The following is a 21,509-nucleotide window of genomic DNA, read 5'->3' as shown; positions in this document are numbered from 1 at the left end:
TAAGGACAGAAAATTTTTAAAAAATATATATTTTATCAATTTTTTACAGAGAGGCAGGGAGAGGGATAGAGAGATAGAAACATCAGTGAGAGAGAAACATAGATCAGCTGCCTCCTGCACACCCCCCACTGGAGATGTGCCCACAACCAAGGTACATGCCCTTGACCGGAATCAAACCCGGGACCTTTCGTTCTGCAGGCCGAGGCTCTATCCACTGAGCCAAACCGGTTTCGGCTCTGTGTGCATCCTAAACGGCACATCAAGGTCATGTGACATAGTGATCAAAGAAGGGAAATGGGGAATGTTTCTGAAAAGGACGTGCAAATCCCAATAACTGGCTTATAAGGACTCCTCATTATCAGGCAGGTCTGACCGCCGAGGACAGGCGCCCGCTCCCTCTCTCGCGGCTGCAGATTGCGTCTTGTGAGGGTTGGCGGCGATGCCGATAGTTCATCTCCGCGCGGTGGAAGGAACTGGCTGCCATCAGTTTTCCCAGAAACACTCTGCCAGGTCTTTGACAGACTGAGGAGTTATTCCCCGTATAAATCATCCTTGCTCTGCCATCTTAAATGCACATGCTTTTCCAGAAGGGCATCCATCCTGAATCGCCCAAGCCTAAAGAAAGCAAACGGTGCCATTACAATTTGGAGATGAAACCGCCTGACAGCTCTGTCACGGGATGCTTGGGCTCCAAGCTGGGAGGCATTTTTAATTATGGGCTGGCCATCCCTCAAGCCTAGCTAATGGGAGCGAGGGTATAATTTATACCAGGGGCCCCGAAGACAGAAAGGGAACAATATCAGAATGAAACTTGTTGTGTCCAAGGACTGTCCTTTCTGAAAGGTTTTTGATCAGCATGGAGAGAAGGCAAAGCCACCCCGTTGTCTTCATCCTACGGGGAGTTTAAGTTCTGAGTCCCCGGCGTGTCCAGCTGATTCCTTTTGCATAGGGAAGAGGTTTTGCATCCAGTTCTACTTTATCTGTAATTGTGGGCCCTCAGCCCGCCTTTCCCCTTTCTCTCTCTGAATGAAATATTATTTCCATTCATGTTCTCCGAAGATGAGTGTAGAGCTCCTGGCTATTTCATTTAGTCACCCTGTGCAATGATTATGCCTCCTGGTACCTTCCTACCTAGTTAAAATGCTGCCGGATGCCTGATATTTAAGATCGAATTATTACTTCAAAAATGAAGAGTATAAATCTTGCCCTCGGCCAGTTTTCTACACGTTCCCGCGTAGGAGGCGGCAGCGGGGGAGGCAGGGAGTATGGGATGCTTCCCTGGTGTGGTTGGCTCCATGGCCATGGTCAAGTCACTAAGTCAATCTACCCCATCTTTCTACTAACGATGACCATGGCAGTGTTTGTCACTGGTCTTTTTGGCATAGTTCCTGCATCATAGTGACTCACACGTGTGTGTTTTCTGGGTTCCAGCACTAATATTCCGTGACTCCGAGGCCCGGGTTAACGAAGCAGAGATGGAGAGACAAGAATGCTTGGCCCCTACTGAGCAGCGTCCATGGGCTCGTCTCCATACCTGGGCCGTGATCCCCTCAGCCAAGGTTCACATCAGCAGCATGCGCTTTTTGAGAAAACCCTTTCTGAAAACGCACTTCTGGTGGCAAAGCCACGACCTTTAAATTTTAAGGACGGAGTCAAATACTTTCCAGCCGGACATGTAGTTAGCCGCATGCACGAAGCATTCCCGGTGTCACTCTCCTATCAGGGACGGCGATGGAGCCGGCGCTTCTTTTAGCGAGAGATCACTTTATGCCTCACATAAAAATACTTCACATTTTTATTTATTTATTTGTTTATTTATTTATTTTATGGATTTTTAATGACAGAAACAAAAAAAAAAAATCTAAAACCGCAGCTTCTGGAAGAACCATTTGTTCTTGCCAGTCTTGTACCTCTCTTAAAACTTGACTTTGGCCTCCCGTCAGGCTTTGCGTTTTAGAGCAGGGTCTCTGAAAATATCCTTGTTGACAACAGTTTTGTCCAAGGGAATGTCCACAGAGTACCTTGTGGGCATGAGGTGATTGTAGTTATAAACTTTTACAAAAGATTGGATCTTTGACCTCTTGGCAATTTTCTTCTTGCCCACGGCAGCTGTCACTTTTCGGGGGTAGCGGTCAATTCCAGCCCCCAGAGCATGGCTGTAGGGGCGGTCTGAGGTGCCATCATAAATGTTCTTTACGATGACGGCTTTGTGTCCGGAGTAGCGTCCGGCCAGGACCAGCACCACCTTCCCAGGCTTCATAAAGTTGCCCGTTTCAAAAGCAGACACCCGGGCTTAGAGCTGAAAAGAAAGCAATACTTCACATTTTATTGCTCCGTCTTATTTGAGGAGCGTACACATGGGTGGCCTGGTTTTCTCTGTAATCATTGATGCCCCCGATGGGATGATTTTCAGGCTCACAGGCTGGTCACCTGAACCAGTGTGGTGGGATGATGCCCTTAGGGCAGTGGTCGGCAAACTCATTAGTCAACAGAGCCAAATATCAACAGTACAACGCTTGAAATTTCTTTTGAGAGCCACATTATTTAAACCTAAACTTCTTCTAATGCCACTTCTTCAAAATAGACTCGCCCAGGCCATGGTATTTTGTGGAAGAGCCACACTCAAGGGGCCAAAGAGCCGCATGTGGCTCGCGAGCCGCAGCTTGCCGACCACGGCCCTAGGAGATTTCACTCCAGCCCACAGAATGCGTCCTAGCTAATAAATGGGCTACAATGACCAGACTGCTTGCTCTTGGGGGCAGAGTCCATGTCTTTTTCATGCCCCATGCCCCGTTGAGGGCCTGCTGTATATAGCAGCAATGGTACCTCCCATTGAGCACTGTTCCCTACCAGGCACAGTGCGGAGAACGATCCATACGTCTCCTTTAAAACTCACTGCAGCTCCAGAGGTCCTGAGCTGGTTGATGGCCTATCTGCTTCTGAATCCATTCTCTGCCCTTTCCTGCTCTGTTCTGTGTCACCTTGCCCGGGCTCCTAGGCAGGTCGAGGCAATGGCAAAGGCTGGTGGGCAGGCACGGGGAGGAAGTGAGCATATGTCTCCTTTCTTGGTCTGACGCAGGTGTTGGCTGTGGGAGCAGCTGGGTCTCCTTCATAGATCCAGCTCCACTACCCCTGGCTCCTGGGCTGGCATCGCTACCTGCTGTGACACCAACCAGGGGTGGTCGTAGCTTCTTGATGCCGCTAGACTCTGGTGGTATTTGGCCTTTCAATCACCCAGACAGCCGGTTCTCCATGTTAAGTGGCCCCTCTTTGAAATGTCTGGAGTGATTCTCTCTCCTGTCTGTAACCTGACAGATAGAGGTATGCGCGATGGTACCCACATGAGGAAACTAAGTCTTCATATGAGGAAACTAAGGCCCAGAGGTGATAAGAAACCTGCCTGGTCATTCAGCTCATGCCTCTTTACCATGAGATAATCCTACCTCAATGCACTAACAAAAAGTCATCAAATGATTACCTAACGAAGCAGCTCTTGGACCTGGGCTCAGGAGGCGAAGAAAACATCTATGCCTGCATCGTTGCTGGGCCCGTTGAGAAAACCCATGTTTTAGTTCTTATTTCCTCCACCTTAGCGAGTTGTGCAACGTTGGAGAAATGCCTTAGCCATCATACAGCTGCCTTAACCCTGTCACAGGATGACTCAGATATAAACTACAAGGCCAATAGCAAGCAGGACTTTGGCAATTTAGGTTCTTCCAGAACCCACAGGCGGGACCTTAATTGTGCCTCTCAACCACACGATTCAACAAATGTTTTTGAATGCCCACCAGCAGTCACATATTCTAGGCTCTTGGTTTAGCTGTGAACAAAACAGACAGAAACCGCATGTCCCACAAATACAGTCCACTTCTGTTTGTTGTTTTGTTTAAAACACCCACGATGTTGAAAGATACTGTTCCTTAGAGCCTCAATGCTGATGTGCAGTCTTAGGTACCAACTGGATTTAAAAAATGCGATATGGTTGTTGGCCAAGAGCATTTTTTTTTAAAGAGTGAAAAAGCCAGATGACACGTGGATGTACCTGTGGGTTAAAAGGGAACAGAGGTGTGTTGCTGTCCTCCTAGGAGGCAGTACCGTGCAGAGGTGAAGAGCATGGACCTTGGGGTCCAACTGTGTGGGTTCAAATATCCGTGGCACTCCTGGCCAGCTCTGTCACCTTGGGCACGTCACTGAACTTCTCTCCGTCTCAGTTTCTTCATCTGAAGCATGGGAACGGCGATACTAGTAAACCTAATGCACGGGGTTATAGAGAAAATTAAATGAGAAAACATGTAAAGTCCGCAGAATGGCGCGAACCACTAACAGGTACTGTTTTCACTTCATGACGATTAATTGTGAGCAAATCTCCTGGAGGTCCTGCAAGCCAAACTCTTAAAGCTTTAAGCAGACTAGTTCCATGAAGGTGGGACACTGACGATTTTTCTGAAAATCTTACCCTTTGGAGTTCTTTCTTGTCATTGTTAGAAAATGTTCCTGTCTTTCCCTGTAAGTCCCATATCCTCTGAGCTGAACAATTCCCCTTCTTCTGAGGTATTAGCACCGATGAATATGTCTTTTTATAAAAGCCTAAGTATTTTTTTTTTATTGTCATTTAGCTCAGCCCAAAGAGTTTTTACTGAGTGTCTACCATGGGCAACTGGATTGCTGAGGGAGTCATAGGTGAGGTGTATGATGGGAAAGGGAGTCCTAGTTAGTCATCAGGCTAACATCCAACTGTCCTTAATCTCCTTAATCTATATTTGCTCATTATTTTATTTACTTCATTAGTAATCCACCTTGCACCATTTTTTTTTTCAGCCACCCACTCCACAATCAACACCCAGGTGTATTAAGCATTTCACTGGGGGTACAGTGGTGAGCAAGCAGGCACCATTCCTGCCTTTCCCAGCATCTGAGAGGCTGGGTAGCATAACCGGTTGCACAAAAGAACATTCTCTTGCATAAGAAGAGACATTCCCTGCCCCTCCTCCCCCCACCCTACTGGCTTACAGGATGACCCACTGGCTTACAGAGTGATCTCTCATGAGACAGCCCAATAGGAAAGGGAGCTTGGTGGGTCTCCTGATCCTCAGAGGGTTTTCTTTCCTGGGAGCCGGTGGAGGGAATGTTGCACCCGCCCATGCCCCCAGCTGCGAGGAAAAGGCAGTGGCTTTGGAGACCGCTGAGTCCTGGTGGTGGATGAAGGGCACCGGAGCCTTGAAGCAGCTGCCGAGGCCAGATTAGTGCTGATGGGTTAGAGCCGAGTCCCTCTGTGTGCTGGAATCTGGTGGATACATTAATCTCCTTGGGGGACAAATGAAATTAATCCTCTCTCCAGATGGCAGCAAAGTGACAGGATGCGGAGATTAAAAGAGATTGTGAGGTTGTACGGGTGACAGCACCATCAATCGGGTCATGCGACCCAGCGCTCTATTCTCACCGAAGGCAAATGGCATCATCTGGCTTTTGCAAGTCCGATGAGTTTGGGGTTCTGGAGAAGGCAAATGGCATCATCTGGCTTTTGCAAGTCCGATGAGTTTGGGGTTCTGGAGAGAAGTCCGTTCCTGCTAACTTTGCTTAGACTTAATTCCTTTACATTTCAGAATTTCTGTTTATGAGAAGCTCTTCTCATAGATCTGTTAAATACCATTCATATATTGACCTTGTGTCAAACGCTTCCCCGATGTTATCATTTTTATGGACTTTCACAGTACAGCGTGCTTTTGGGTCCCAGGGAAAGCGGACTGTGACACGGAGATTGGTGTGTGGGGCGTTGACTGGGAGGGCTCTCGGCGTGGACACTCACAAAGGGAGGGAAGGAAGCAGGACTGATGGGGGAGGTTGGCTTCTCTCGGCTGATTCCATGGTGAGCTCAGAAGCTGGGATGACCCCTCTGAGTTGCCCCTATGTGGGTGGAAGGACTGTGTCTTTGTACTGCCAGGTCCACCAGTCATTGACGCAAGCTGCCCCAGGGAGGGTCATGACCTCAGACAAGGTGGCTCAGCTGAGGCAACTGGGAACTTCCAGCCTCGCACTCTCCCTGGGGAATGGACCGTGGGTCCTGGAGGGGAATCGGGGCGGCACAGTCCAGCATTCAGGACCAACACTTAGCAGAGGCCTTCAGGACAGCCTACACTTTTGAAACTTCCGTGACTCCATCAATGACTTTATTATGACCTCACCCAAAGCCAGTCATCCCTTCTCTCTTCGGAGCATCTGCCAGTAGCATCTCCCTCTTTCTCAAGAATTTGCTTCTGCTCTAACCTTATTGTTCCCTCTGTTTCACTGGCCTCTTTCCTAATCCACAACAAAGCTCACGTCTCCCGAGCTTTATTCTCAGAGCTCTTCTCTCAGCATCTTCTCCCTTGGTTTTCTCAGGCATCTCCGTGGCTTCAAGGACAGTCCTCACAGGAAGGGGTTCCAAATCCAGAGGGGTGCCCTCCGCTCCCTTCCAAGCTCCAGCCGAGCATCCCTAAGTGCCTGTCCGCTTCAAACTCAGATGCCTCAAGTCCTGCTTGCCTTGTTTCTCAAACCAATTGGCCTTCCTGACTTCCCTTTTTCTCCCCGTTAGACTGTTTTCCTAGTTGTTATGCTTGGGATCTCACATTCATGTTGGAACCTCTTCATATGCCTACCTCGTGTGTCATCTTATTGTCACCAAACCTTGGAAGTTCCATGGTCAGAAATAACTGTCTTTTTCATCCCATTGTCACAACTGTTGCTAGTTCAAGTTATTATCACATCCTGTTTGGGCTGCAGCAGTAATAAAGACAATAACAGGGTTACTTTGAGAAATTCCTTCCCTTATGTAGTATTGATAAGCGCTTGACACTGGTCTAGGCACGTGACATATAACATTGACACATTCCTCATACTCTCTGTGAGGTGGTACTGTCTTTAGGTCCATTCTACAGATGAGAAAACTGAGGAAAAGAGGGATCACACAACATACCTGAGATCACACAACAGGTAAACGGCAGCTGGGTTTGACAGCTTGTGCTCTTAACCATTAAGCGAAACTGCCTCAAGCTGGTGCTTGTCTGCTGGGGACATCTGCATCATCCTCTTTCTGGCCCACTCTGTTTAGCGATCACTCACTCCTGTCTCTTGTAGGTTTGATTTGAAGTGTATCTCTCCATGTTCTCCGGTTAACTGAAAGCTTTCCGAGGGCAGAGGTCACATTTATTCTTTGAATCTCATTGTAAACAGCAAGAACTTGGTAAAGTTCATTGATTAGATTATTTGCAATACCATGTCAGTAGCCTCCTGATGGGCCTCTCAGATTTCACACATGCAGCTAATTCTCCCTGTTGTACAGGGTGACCCATTTCAAAGGGAAACCGTATTTACTTAACTCTGTTCAAACTCTGGTGGGTTTCTGTAAAGTCCAAAATTCCTACCGTGCAAGATTCTGCATCATTGGGCTCCTTTCAGCCCCATCTTCTAGCCCTCTCTGCCTCCCTCACTCTAGGCACCTGGCCTCCTGGCTGTTCTGCCACCGTGCCCAGTGCAGCCACCTCTGAGCCAGCGTGCTTGCTTTGTGCCCTGCCTGGAATGCTCCTCATAAAAATGATAACATCTCCCTCACTTCATTCAGCTCAGTCTTCTGTCTAAAGTAGCATCCTCTTGTCGAATCTGGTTTGGCTCAGTGGATAGAGCGTCGGTCTGCGGACTAAAAGGCCCCGGGTTTGATTCCCGTCAAGGGCATGCACCTTGGTTGCGGGCACATCCCCGGTGGTGGGTGTGCAGGAGGCAGCTGGACGATGTTTCTCTCTCATTGACGTTTCTAGCTCTCTCTCCCTCTCCCTTCCTCTCTGTGGAAAATCAATAAAATACATTTAAAAAAAGATAAAGTAGCATCCTCTTCCCATCATTCTCTATCCCCCCACCCCCTATTGTATTGATCACTATTTGACATTATATTTCATGTTTGTTTACTTTCTGTCTCCCCTTTTACAATGTAAGGGTTCCAAGAAGGCACCCTTTGCCTTGTTTAACACGTTATCCCCAGAGCCTAGCACAGTGCCTGGCACATAGCAAGCCTCAACAAGTATTTGTTGTGCGAATAAAAGATGAGGGGGAATCTCAAAATGACTGCCTGGGCCCTGGATGGCCTTCCCTCTGCAGCCAGCAGGGGGCTCTTCCACTCTCTCTAGAATTCCGAACAGTGGACAAGCGCTACCTTCTGAGCAGTTCACCTGAAATTCCAGTCCCAGGAAACCAGAAATACCACTCCCCCTCCTCCCCTTCCAAGGAGGATTTTGCCAACCCAGGCAAATATTGAACTTTATGTTAGCAAACAGGTTTTACTTTTCATAGGTGGTTCTTCAAGGATTTTTTTTTTTTTTTGGTTTTGGTTTTTGAAGGGTGTAAGGTTTGCTGCTAGAAATGCCTCTTTTTTTATTCACTTGCAAAGACACATTGTCGTCATAAACACAAGGTGTGGAACGATAGCCCAGCAGTAATGTAAATTTATGTAAGTGCTCAAGCCCCACAAATTACTCAGCTGGCTGCACGTGGCCAGGCCATCACGCTCGGTATACGCGGCCTCTGTCGGGGAGACCCTCTGTCCCTGTGTTTTTCTGACCGTCTTCTTGCCAGGAACCTGGCAATAGCGTGTGTCTCGTTGAGAACAGAGGTCGGAACTCTTTTGGGAAATATAACGTCTGCTTTGGGAAAAGCGGTCTTCCGCTTACTTAGCATAGGGTGGTTTTAAAGTTTGTATCAATTTGAAAATGGAAAACCCCCCCCACTGGGCGACATTGCTCATGCGCTTGAATGGGCTCATTGTCTCTTGTCCGTTTCCTTCAGATGCTGGCAGGAGCGCCCGCCTCGCTGCCAAGACCCAGAGGACTCTATATGATGGCCTGTTCCCTGCCAGCGCAGGGAAAGCCAGCTTGGCAGCACGTAGCCGCTGCTGTGAAGGCCCCGGCCCCGTAGCATATTAATGTGGCTAACGTCCTATTACGCACGTCTGTTTCTGTACCAGCGATCCTAAATGTTGTTCACAAGAAAATTCACCTCCCTCGTCAGGCAGCCGTTTCCTGGAAAAACCACAGTAAGCTTCTGTAAACGAACCGGAGTAAATGGATTCTTGTGAAGGAAGGAGAAAGAACTGCTGGGAATGCACTGTGTACCTCGATGGAGACGGCTACCTACCAGGGTATTTTTAACAAACAACCCCTTGTTGAAATCATCAGTTTCCAAACTTCAAACTGAATTCAGCATGCATATATATATATATATATATATATATATATATAATATTTAATATATTATATATTACATATATATAATATATTTAATATATATTATATATTACATATATAATATATATAAAATATATATAATAATAAAAGCATAATATGCTAATTAGACAAGAGGTCCTTCCTGACCTCTTTCTGGGATGAAGCTGGGGCTGCAGCCGTGGGATTGAGGCAGCTGCCACAGCTGCGATGGAAGGATCCAGGCAGCTGCGGCTGTGAAGGCCTACTCTTGCACGAATTTTGTGCATCAGGCCTCTAGTATACATATAAAATAAAATACATAATAAATTTACATATACACCATATATACACTATACTATATATAATGCATATATAATTTTATTTCTGGGGAAAATGCTTGAAACTGCCGACTCGAGGCAGGTAGAAATGGACCCATGGACTGAGGACTCAGGTAAAGGTGTGTGTTGCGTCTGATGACCTAACTCAGCAGCCATGGTTTAAAGGAATTCCTTGGAATGGAGTGCTTCTTATCTGTGTTAAAAGAAAATCACATGTTTTGACAATTGATAATGCTTGCCCAGAGTGGGTGGAGATTCTTACCAGGCAGTCCGTGAGTGTGGGCAGCAATTACATCAGTGAAAGAGACGCAGTCCTTCCGTGGAGAGCTTAGTAAACCATACATACCGAAGAGGCACACTAGAAAGAGGCTTAAGGTCATTACAAAGAGCATTACAAAGCATGATACTAACGACTGTGAGCCAGACCCATCTATTTCCAGCAAGTGTGGTCTTGGTCCCATAGTTTAAAACAAATTACGCTGAAGTTTGGGTATATCTCCAGGGAGAACATCACAGTGTATCCCAACGTTTTTAGCGATGTCATAGCTCTCCTGGGCACAACGGTGTCATATCACAAAGTCAGATCTGGAGGCGGTTGGAGTGGCAGGTTAGTGAATTTTAATAAGTACTGAATGGCAGTTCACTCGTTCGTTCCAAGGTGTTTATTGAGCATCTACTTTGCGCTAGACACAGTGCTAGGGGCCTCCAGTTGCTTACGATTGGAAAGGGGATAGGACAGGGACACACATTGCTGAAGTAGAATGGACACAGAGACGAGCGCCTTGTGGGAGGTACAGGTGACATGCTCAGGGAGTTAGGGGAAGGGGGCCGCTCACAGACGAGGAGCCCGGGGCAGGAGTCAGTGGCAGGTGGATCTTGCAGAACAAACAGGACTTGGACACTTTGGAGACAGGCATGGCCCTAGGGCTGAGTCCAGATAAGCATTTGGTTCTGGAGTTTCGGTTCCCTGTCTTTATGTATTAGATGCACAGCCAGAACTCCAGATGGATGACTCACACATGGGGCTTGGTTGAAACTCCACTCAGTATCTTCCCCGATGCATCACCCTCCCTGTCTACCCTGCAGTGGCATTTCCCCAGGATATTTTTCTTCACTCACTCAAAAGCCACTTCTTCTCCTGGGAATGAGTGAACAAACGGTGTCTATTTTCCCAATTCTCTTGCATCCTCCTCCTTATACGCAAGGACAGTTGTTGCTCAAGCTCACAAGATGATGGGCTTTTTACAGACGTGGCGTAGCTCTGATGGGTAGTCATGGTGCTTTCTGTTTTTGCACCACGTGTTCATGGGATGGTCCTGGAACTCCTACGTCTGCGGACCTTTGCTGAAGTCCCGTCTTGGTCTCCATCAGTTCTCTGGCCCAGCAGGGCCTCCTGTTCCCCACAGCAGTTTTCCATCAGGATTGTTTGTAACCTTCAGCCCCTCCACACGCCACTGGGGCTACACCTGCTGCCAGCATTTCCTTACACTCAACCAATTATGTATTTAGAGCCTTGGAAACAATTACAAAACATTATTTTAAAGAAGAAATCCAGGTTGCACTTGTTATCGGTGATAACATTATGTGCTACTTCTTCTGAAGAGCAAAACATCCATATTTTTATTTTTATTTTTAAATTTGCTTTTATGCAGCACCCAATCATAATTATTCTTAAAACTTTTTAGGATCCCAGATGAAATGCTACTGCAGTGTGAAGCTCTAATGTTATTTATTTGCCTAGTCATCAGCGTTAGTTGGTTTCTCCTTTCTTGAAACCCATTGATCATCTGTATAAATACAGAGTTTGGGAGCTGCCTGCATTCGGCCATCTCCCGCCCTCTGAGTGCCCTTGGTGTTCATCGCACTTTCCCGGTGAGTCTGGCTGAGACGTTGATGCAGTGGCCTCTCCTGTTTTGATACCAAGGGGAGATCTGCGATGTTACCTATTGCTGTCGGGATGAGAGCTGACAGTTATTTTTCTCGTTTTCCTCCTCTGGAGAACGCTGTCTTCTTCTGTGTCGGGGTGACCACACTTGGCTCCCGATGTCAGAATCCATTCGCACACATTTATTGTTGCCTCCCGTGGTGCTGGACACGGTGCTAGGCTCCGGGACAGCCAGGCAATTTCTGGGTCCTTCACCTTTTGCAAAAGCCAGCTCAGGTGATGTCTCCTGTGAGAAGCTGCACCTGGCATGTTTGATCCCGCCCGCTGGCCTGCCTGGCATGTGTGTTTGCTGCCACCCACCTGCCTGATGCAGTGTGGTGCATGGATGCCCAGGGAGCTCCCATGAGCCCGTCTGCTGCTATGCTTGTCCATGTGCAGTTCCCTCGCCTTGAGGGGGAAGAACCCGTGACCAGATTTACTAATATAATACGGCAAAAGTGTTGGGATGTCACTCCACGGTCAGGTGACGGGAGATTGTGATGTCTGTCTTGTCTCTGTCACGTTGGCTCTGAGGAAGCAAGCAGCCATGTTGGGGAGGCACATGTGGCCAGGAGCTGAGGGTGGCCACTGGCTAGCAGCCAGCAAGAAATGGAGGCCCTCTGTCCAATACCCAACAAGAAACTGGGTGCTGCCAACAACCACGTAAGCGTAGACGTGGATCCTTCCTCAGCTGGGCCTTCGGATGAGGGCCCACCCCTGGTCAATACCTTACACAGGACCACTACGCCATGCCCCGACCCCTGACCTGCAGACACGGTGAGGTCATACATGTATATTGCTTGAAGCTGCTTAGATTGTGGGAATATTGTTGCATAACCGTGGGAAACAAGTATATTCAGCCAACTTCCCCCTCTGCTACGGACTCTGGCTATAGAACGTGGCTCTATTCCTGTATGAGGTAGCATTGTAATCTATTTTTGCATGCGTGGGTTCCCCATGCACAATTAGGACCATGGCAATAATAGCGCTGACGCGGAGTAGAATTGCATATTGTAGCTCTCAAATGTGCAGAAAAGGAAAAAGTAGCTTTCTATTATTTCCTCTAAGTACACTCATCTCAGTGCCAAGGCCCCGACCAGCTGAGGGGTTTGGTTTGTGCATCGGGGAGGAGGGGTTACTGAAACTTGCCAACGAAACCTAAGTCCTCAAGTTGTGCCCAGTTGGCTTGGTCTTTAATCAGTCCAGTTCAAGAATCCATTTCCTATCGGAGATGGCTCTCTCCTTTCAAAGCTCCTCGTCCCCTTTCCTTTCCAGAATGTATCGGGAAGGCTCACATGTCCTCATGGCAGGGGGGGCGGATGGCTAGTTCGCAGGATGGTCCCGTGCTGTGCGGCACTGGGCTGGCCTCCTCAGCAATGTGCATAGTTCCACCTGTCGCCGGGCAGGCTGCTGGCATCGGCAGGACGTGGAAGCCTGCAGCGGACATAACTCATGGCCTGTTTCGGGAAGGGGACACTTTTTCTTACTTCCTTTGGGCAAATTCCAATTTGCTCCCCACTCCCACCGTAGCACCCTAATGCGGCTCCAGTCAGATGAGTGGTGAATGGTCTCCGAACTGGGGCTCTGGCCTTGATTATCGTCACCACTCTCCTTCCTAGGCTTCTTCCCAGGTAACGTCCAAACCCCAAACTGCCTGAGGAGTACTCTTCCCAGCTCTTCTTTCGGAGCACCAAAAACAAACAAACAAACAAACAAACAAACAACTCTATCTAATAAAAGGGTGATATGCAAATTAACCATCACTCCGCCACAAAGATGGTGGTGCCCATAGCCACAAGATGGCGGCGCTCAGTTCCTTCAGCCCCACCGGAGTCCCCCAGTCCTGGGTGGGCAGCTGCTGAGAACGGGCAGCGTGAGCGTTCCGTCCCGGCCGTGGAGGGCCTCTGGGCAGCGGGCGTGGAATGGCCATGCCCAGCAGAGAGCAGACAACCACAGGGAGAGGGCCTAAGCTGTCGGGCCTTCCGGATGGGAGAGGGTGCAGGTTGGGCTGAGGGACCCTCCCCCCCCCCCCCCCCCGCACAGATTTTGTGCACCGGGCCTCTAGCAAATAAAAAAAATCTGGATGTTCCTGCTGTTTCACTGGAACAGAGTGAGGTCTGTGTGAGTTTTTCTTTCGTCCGTACCCGGAAAGGGACTCGGATCACCTTTTACACTGTCCTTCCTGCACACCTTCCTGCTGGTTACCTGGAACTCTGTCTAGTGTGTTTTCTTTTCTGGTAGTTTCTCAACCGCCCTGTACTTGGAAGCTATCGTTGAGATCTCTCTTCCACGGAGCACTGGCTGAGTTGCCCGCTGAGAAAACAGACTACCGTGATATGTGGGATTTAAAAGGTGCTGGGAAGAATTTTGCCCTCAAACCTTCTATCTTGCATCTTCAGTTAGTCAATGATTTCGTATTAAGCACGTCCTAGGTGCTTACTATCCACTGAAATGTAGTAAAACCAAGGTGGACATGAGGCTTGTGCAGAGCTTGCATTGCAGGGGTGTCTATGGAAAGTGGGGTGTGCGGGGTGATGGAATAGCAAGCAAGGAGGTCTGGATGGTGCGAAGCACGATGAATGTATGAAGACGGGGCTGAGGCAGCACATGACGGGGAGGGTGACTTTATATCCGGAGCGGTCCCTCTGAGGAGGTGACTTCGGGCTGACACTGAAATAACAGGAAGAAGCCAGCGTGTGGCAAGCCCAGGCGAGGCCTCACCAGCCAAAGGGAACAACAGGTGCACAGGCCCGGAGGCGGGACAGGTTTGGTCTATTCGGAGAACGGAAAGGAAAACAGCGTGGCTGGAGCAGAAAGGGCAAGAGAGACAGGAGAGGAGATCAGAGCGGTGGTGGACCAGATCTCCTGGGGCCTTGAGGCCACACTGAGAAGGTCAGGGTCTTCACCCAGGGCAATGGGGAGTTGTCCGAGGAGCGTGCCTGTGTTTGAGAGGCCGCTCTGGCTGCCGTATAGAGAGCAGATTGCAGGAGGGTAAGCAGGGAACCAGGGACCCGCGGAGAGGCCAGGTGTGAGGTGGTAACGGCTTGGACAAGGAGGTGGAGAGAAGTGTGTGGGTTCGGGACATATTTTGGAGGCAGAGGAGACAGGCTTACTAACGGGTTCGACGTAGAGGGTGCGTCAGGAGAAGAATCATGAATGCCACCTGGGTCTTGGGCTGGAGTGCCTGAATGGCTTCTGGCTGTTACTTACCAAGGTGCGAGGGGAGGAACTGGTGGTGGGAAAATAAAATAGAATATTTTTTAAAATATTTTTTTACTGATTTTTTTTTTACAGAGAGGAAGGGAGAGGGATAGTGAGTTAGAAACATCAATGAGAGAGAAACATCAATCAGCTGCCTCCTGCACACCCCCTACTGGGGATGTGCCCGCAACCGAGGTACATGCCCTTCACCAGAATTGAACCTGGGGCCTTTCAGTCCGCAGGCCGACTCTCTATCCACTGAGCCAAACTGGTTAGGGCAAAATAGAATAATTGTGTTTAGGTCAGCAGGATCAAGCAGGCTATGGGTCTGGAGCTCGTCTAACTTTATGTCACAGGTTCTAGGTGCAGGGCTCTCGCAGGGAGAGTTTAGCAGTGACATGATGCTTGGACATAGGAGACCCTTCGTAAATGTTTAATGGACCGATCTGTCTTCGTTAAAATGCAAATATGCCCCAAAGTAATAGCTCATTGTGTGTTGTTAGTCACTCTCACTTTAGTATGAATTTACGTCTGTTTTGTAACAGCTATTTGAAAGGTGCTGTTTAAAAAGGGATAATACAAAAACTAAACCCCTTTGAGCATACAGGCTGAGTTTTCTGGGTATCCCCAGGAGGAAGAGGAAGAAGGGTGTGAAAGAAAAGGCAAGAAAAAACAAATCACAGAAATGTCATTTTGCCCAGGGCTGCCATAATTTCTTCATTTGCAGACAAAGCAAGTCTCTTTCAAATAGACAATTGCTGTCTGCCTTGTTTAAAAAAACAACAAACAACTACTAATTTTATATAACATTTCTGGTTTATATAGCATTTCTGGTTTAGTCTCTTTAGTCCAGCAATGATTGCTTAATTGTATTAGGGTTTTTTATAATGTATGGAGTTCCTACCTACAGGGATTCCTAAAAAGCTTGGCTTGCTTGGGAGCGTTATTGTGAAATAACACAACTAGCACCCGGGCCTCGTCCTCTGGGGCGAGCGGAGGATGTCTCCAGCTCCCGTGTTGAGGGCACGATCGTCGATACACACGGAGCCCTCCCTCGGGGGCAGGTGTTGCTTTCGGCACTCAGCTCGGAGTTCCTGGAGGACGTCACTGGCTTTCTCTCCAAGATCCTCTGGGGCTGGCCCAGTGGAGACGTGGTGAAGAGCTGGATGAAAGAGGCAGATTCAAAATAAGGCCAATAATAACCAATGAAACTGTTCTTTGGGAATCAAACTCAGTCAAACACACCGAAGGCTCTTGGGTAACTCTCCACCGGAGCCAGCTCCTCCGTGCGCTGAGCACCGCGTTCCCCGAAGGCTCTGATCGCACAGGCCCATGAGGTCGCTGCTCTCACTGCCCCTGTCACAGAGACCCCCATCCTCCTCCGGAAGCAGTGGCCTCCAGCTGGGGAGCACAGGGTTTGCTCGGATCCACCACCGCTGACTTTCCCAGCTGCTGGGCCCGGCTGTGCTGCTCCGCCCGTTCTCCTGCAGTTCCCGGGGGGCCAGGCCACGAGGCCCTGCCCGTCCCGCTGGACTTGCTTATGGCCATCTGAGTGTGTGCCGGGGTTCCTGAGGACCAGGAGGCTGACGCCTGGCTATTTATAAAAACAGACGGTTTCTGAAATAGTAAGATGTTAAGATCACGACTTGAGAAAGGAGAGAAGCGCTTTGGTGGAGTAAAAAAGCTGAGACAATGGGGAGCGTCATTTCGGCCACGTGGGGATGCGACAGGAGAGAGGGCTGCATGGGGACTCCGTGTCCCAGCAGCTGAGGATCTAGACGTGTGTGAGCCCACCAGTGTGGTCACGGCGAGAAGCAGGCCCCCTGTGAGCGCCTCCTGCTCTGGGGCGTCTGGAGGAAGCAGCGCATTGAGGGGACCGCACACCTCCCAGCCAGGCCCTCCTTGGCAGGATCCTGCGTGTGGCAGGCTCTGTGCGGGCCGGGCGGCAAGGCCACACGGATGAATCAGGCCTCTGTCTACGTGGAAGAAGACATAGCGTTCGTGGCGTCTGGGGCCCCCTCTTTGCTTTCCGAAACAGGAAGTTGCCTGCTCTTGAACCTTGGGGCCGGTGCGGGCGTTTTAGAGCCGCTTTTGTCCGGGTAGGTGGTAGCCACAGGCAGACCTGAGAGAGAATCTAGGCAGAAGCTGTCAGGGGGCATCCAAAGGGCTCTTTGCTCCTGGAGGAAGCAGGAGGGGGAGCGGCTACAGGGAGGAGCTACAGAGAGGGGGCAGCTGCGGAGGAGAGCCAGTCAGCAGAAAAGGGCCCCGCAGCTGAGGCCTGAGGTCAGGGCGGGAAGTGAAACCAGAGCAATAGCTGCTTCAATAAGACGTGAGGTGACATCAGTGTGGTTTGGAACGAGGCGCCCTCCGCTTGTCCTCTAACCAATGGCCGTGTAATTAAACGACGACGGAAAGTCTGAGGCACAAATAAAAGTAAGAGGGACTCGAACAAAGAACCTGCTGCCCAGTTTCACCAATTTTTAAAATAAGCTGCCTGTTTGTTTCAGCTCTCCCCTACCTACCCAACCCGCCAGTCATTTTGAAACAAATTCCATAGATTAGGTCATTTCATTTGTAAATATTTCAATACTAGAGGCCTGGTGCACGGGATTCGTACACTTGGGGTCGGGGGATCCCTCAGCCCGGCGAGTGCTCTCTCTCAGGGCATGTCCCACTGACATCCTTCGTCTGCCATGGAGGCACAAGAGGCTCCAGCCACGTCTGCGCTTCTGGGCTTCTGGCTGAGCAGGGCTCCCCCTGTGGGAGCGCACTGACCACCAAGGGGAGCTCCTGCACTGAGAGTCTGCCCCCTGGTGGTCAATGGGCATCATAGCAACTGGTTGTTCTGCTGTTGGGTCGATTTGCATATTAGCCTTTTATTATATAGGATGTATCTCTACAAAGAAATAGTATGTGTTTTGAATGTTACACAGCTGTGGTCTCAATGACTGACCCTGTTGATCAGAAAACATCCCGAAGGGAAGGCAAAGTGCCAACTACCCAGAAGCCTTTGCTGCACCTTCCCCTGTGAGGTGGGGCCCCTGTGCTTCCTGTCACTGCGCCCTGTACATCAGGTGGAAATTGTGTGTGTGTTTTTTTAAAATTATTTATTTATTTATTAGTTACAAAGTGATCCCATTGGACACCATCCATAGTCATTACCTTATTGACTATATTCCCTATGCTGTGATCTAGCATCAGTTTGTACTTCTAACTCCTTTGTCGTTTTCACCCAGCCCTCCAACCTCCCTCCCCCCTGCCAACCATCAGTCTGCTTCCATTTTGTTTGTTCTCTAGATCCACAGAGAAGTCATATGGTATTTGTCGTTCTCTGTCCAATTTATTTCACTAGCCTATTGCCCTCTCGGTCCATCCATGCTGTTGCAAATGGTAAAATTTGATTATTTCCTATGGCCAGGTGATATTCCGTTGAATATATGTACCGCCACTTGTTTATCCACTCGTCTGTTTTGGGGCACTTGGGTTGCTTCCGTATCTTGGCTATGATGAATATGCTGCCATGAACATAGGGGAGTGCATGTTCTTTTGAATTATGGTTTCAATTAGCATAGCGGACCCAGTACATACTTTCTTCCTGGCATCCAGATTAAAGAGTGTTTTGGATTTCTTCGGACATACCTCAAAGTGAATTTCTGGGCCATAAGGCAGTTAGAGAACTCTTAAAGAACCCTCTTCAGCATGTGGCCTGAGTTTGGGACCTCTCATTAAAATCCCGTCATGCTGTGGAGGAGCCCAGCTTTATCCCCAGCAGAGAGAAACTGTCCCAGGGACACCTACATCTTTTTCCAGCACGTCTGCTCCTGCCACGCAGATTCCGCCACAGTACGGGGCCCAGAGCCGCAGCGAGGGCTCAGTGGGAAAGGCGAGTGCCTGAGAGACTCATTTCTCTTTTCAAAAATGAGCTGCTCCTCGCTACCCACTTCCCGACATAGAAATGGAATAGCAATGTGATGAGGTTATCTCTGGAAGATAGAATGAGTAATTTACTGGGTAGTGATCATAAATCTTTAGTGGCAACATATTTTTGTTTAAAGAGCATATTACTATGAATCTATTCTACAGGGAAAAAATGTCCCAGCAAATAAGGATAGATGTGTTAAAAATACAAAAACAAAATACCAATGTTTATTGATAAAGAACAACTGAATAAATTATGCAATAGAATGTTATGAAACTATTAAGAAAATTATATATATATATATATATATATATATATATATATTGCCTGGGAAGATGTTCATGATGTTGCTACAATGAAAAAAAAAAGTTGTCAGAGTCCTTTGTTTGATACGTCCTGTCATTTTTAAAGGGGCAGATCCCACATATGTGAATATATATTTGTGTGACCAAGTAAACAGATCGAAGGATACATACCAGGTTTCAACTCTGGTTTTCTCTTGTGGTTGTGGTGGGAGCAGAACTAGAAAGAAATCTATTTTTGTGTTGATTGATTTGTTTCAATGAAGGTGTTATAGGACAAATGAACCCTGAAAAGGTTTCACTTAAAAATAGAATATAGCCCAGCGGGTGTGGTTCACTGGTTGAGTGTCAACCTATGAACCAGGAGGTCACGGTTCGATTCCCAGTCAGAGCACATGCTTGAGTTGTGAGTTCAATCCCCAGTAGGGGGTGTGCAGGAGGCAGCTGATCAATGATTCTCTCTCATCATTGATGTTTCTATCTCTTTCCCCCTCTTCCGTTCTCTCTGAAATCAATAAAAATATATTTAAAAAATAGAATATTAAATATAAACATATAGAAGAAGATAAAAATGCAACATGAACCTTCTCATAGCTTGTCAAGTTTTGCTTACAAATGAGTTTTATTCTGATAGCTGGTGGATATCAAGTCCACAAGCGTTTACTTTGGATCAGAGGATAAGTCATGCAAAGGTAGAAGGCTTTGCTTAGATAGAGAAGACACTGGGCAGGGATGTGATGTGGGACATGGAAGGGGAGGGCTTATGCTATTACAAGGTGAAGCGATGTAGTAGGATCGTGGCCACCATGAACATACGTGAGTTGTTAATGCCCATATGGGCCAACCATGCTGACCTCATGTTGGGAGAAAATCGATTGGTCCCAAGGCACCAATAGATGAGCTGCTCAGCTTAGTGACATAGTTTCTCCAATTACAGCTCTTATTGTGAGAGACAGGGCAAGGACAGTCCTGGGGAGGCCTTGGGCAAAGGATGGTTGGGAGGTGGCACCCTGACGTCTACTGTGAAGGGATATGGGGAGACTTTTACAGAAACAAAATCTTTCCTTTGAAGCACAGCATTCAATGCCTCTCCTCTGACCCCTGTGCCTTATAATCCCATCTTAAGGATTAGCTGGTGGCAAGGGGCCGAAGCCCATTTCAATGATCTCAGGTGAAAGATGGTTTATTTAAAAAGTATAGGACAATCTCATCAAACCTAATTGTAGGGAAAACACCTGGGCCTCCCAGACATTAAAACTGTCAGACAGCTGCTCGTTGTGGCTCACTCTGGCATCTTTCAGGTCCATTTCTGTTTTTCTTCCTTTCATTGTCTTTCTCATTACATTTCAATTCAAGGCCACCGCCAGCATCTCCAGGCTGCAGCCTCTGGGTCTCTTAATTTAAGAACATGAGGCGAAGCACATGACTGGTTGCTGGCCAGCCCACACATTAGCTAAGAAGGGCCATGGACCGGGAGACGGTGGTCCATGTATCTGGTACTTCTTATGCCCGTTTCCCAACCACATCCTTTCACTTACTCTCTGTGCAGACCACTGGTCATCCTTAAGCAATTTATTTTCAAGCCTCGTGGTCTTCGCTCAAGGTGTCCTCACCGCCTGGCACATGCTCCTCCCATTCTTGTATGTCCAGACTTAGTGTAAATATTATCTCCAATATGTAACACACCGGGATATCTCAGTTAGAAATGAATTATTTCTGCCATGGCCAGTGTTTCTCAGTGGTTAGAGTGTCGGCCCGGGCACCGAAGGGTCATGGGTTTGATTCCCAGTCAAGGACATGTACCCTGGTTGCAGGTTTGATCCCCAGTCCCAGTCGTGGGTGTGCAGGAGGCAACCAATCCATGTGTCTCTCTCATATCGATGTTTCTCTCTCTCTCCCTCTCTTCCACTCTCTCTAAAAAAAAAAAATCAATGGAAAAAAAATATGCTTGGGTGAGAATTCATAACAACAAAACAAAATGAGTTGTTTCTTCCTCTGGGCCCACCACAACTTGTATTTACACTCAATGCCCCCTGCTTGTGTGTGTCTGTGTGCATTTACTTCTCTGCCCTTTCTCCCCAAACTGGGGCATGTCCTGCTTACCTCTGCACCCTGCAAACCTGTCCCAGCACCAGCAGGAGGCGCTCAGAGACGTTTTCTGAACTCAGTTGCCCTATAGCTCATTGAGTCATCAATATCTGAATTTACTTCCTCGTTAGCATCATCGTAAAATCACAGAAGAGATTTTTTTTATACCATTCTCTTAAATTCAGAGAAGTCACCTTGTATATTAGACATGATTTTTAAAAATATATATTCTTATTGATTTCAGAGAGGAAGAGAAAAGCATCCATGATGATAGAGAATCACAGATCGGCTGCCTCTCGCATGCCCCCTACTGGGGATCGAGCCTGAAACCCAGGCATGTGCCCTTGACCAGAAGCGAACCTGGGACCCTTCAGTCCGAACGCCAACGCTCTACCCACTGAGCAAAACCAGCCAGGGCAGAAATGATTTATTTTTCATTAAGTCATGAAAAGATATGAGCAAGTTATAGGACAAATGAACCTTTGAAAGGCTTCACTTAAAAATAGAATA

The 21,509-nt window shown here is 48.1% G+C and overlaps 2 protein-coding genes across 2 annotated transcripts in view; one reads left to right on the top strand and one right to left on the bottom strand.

Moving 5' to 3' along the window:
* Positions 1-21,509, top strand: part of HNRNPA2B1 (heterogeneous nuclear ribonucleoprotein A2/B1) — a 473,571-nt gene that overhangs the window by 76,417 nt on the left and 375,645 nt on the right. The gene's annotated exons all lie outside the window — the stretch shown is intronic.
* On the bottom strand, positions 1,862-2,269 carry LOC311629477 (large ribosomal subunit protein eL27-like; the record flags this gene model as incomplete). The annotated part of the gene is given in 3 exon segments (XM_084897580.1): positions 1,862-1,915; positions 1,919-1,939; positions 1,943-2,269. Coding segments are annotated over 3 exon segments (393 nt in total). The 5' UTR covers positions 2,261-2,269.

Source organism: Pipistrellus hanaki (assembly GCF_964339955.1).
Source record: "Pipistrellus hanaki genome assembly, chromosome: 10".
Classification (NCBI taxonomy): domain Eukaryota; kingdom Metazoa; phylum Chordata; class Mammalia; order Chiroptera; family Vespertilionidae; genus Pipistrellus; species Pipistrellus hanaki.
The sequence above is the reverse complement of the archived record's forward strand: the minus strand, read 5'-3'. Positions and strand labels throughout refer to the sequence as shown.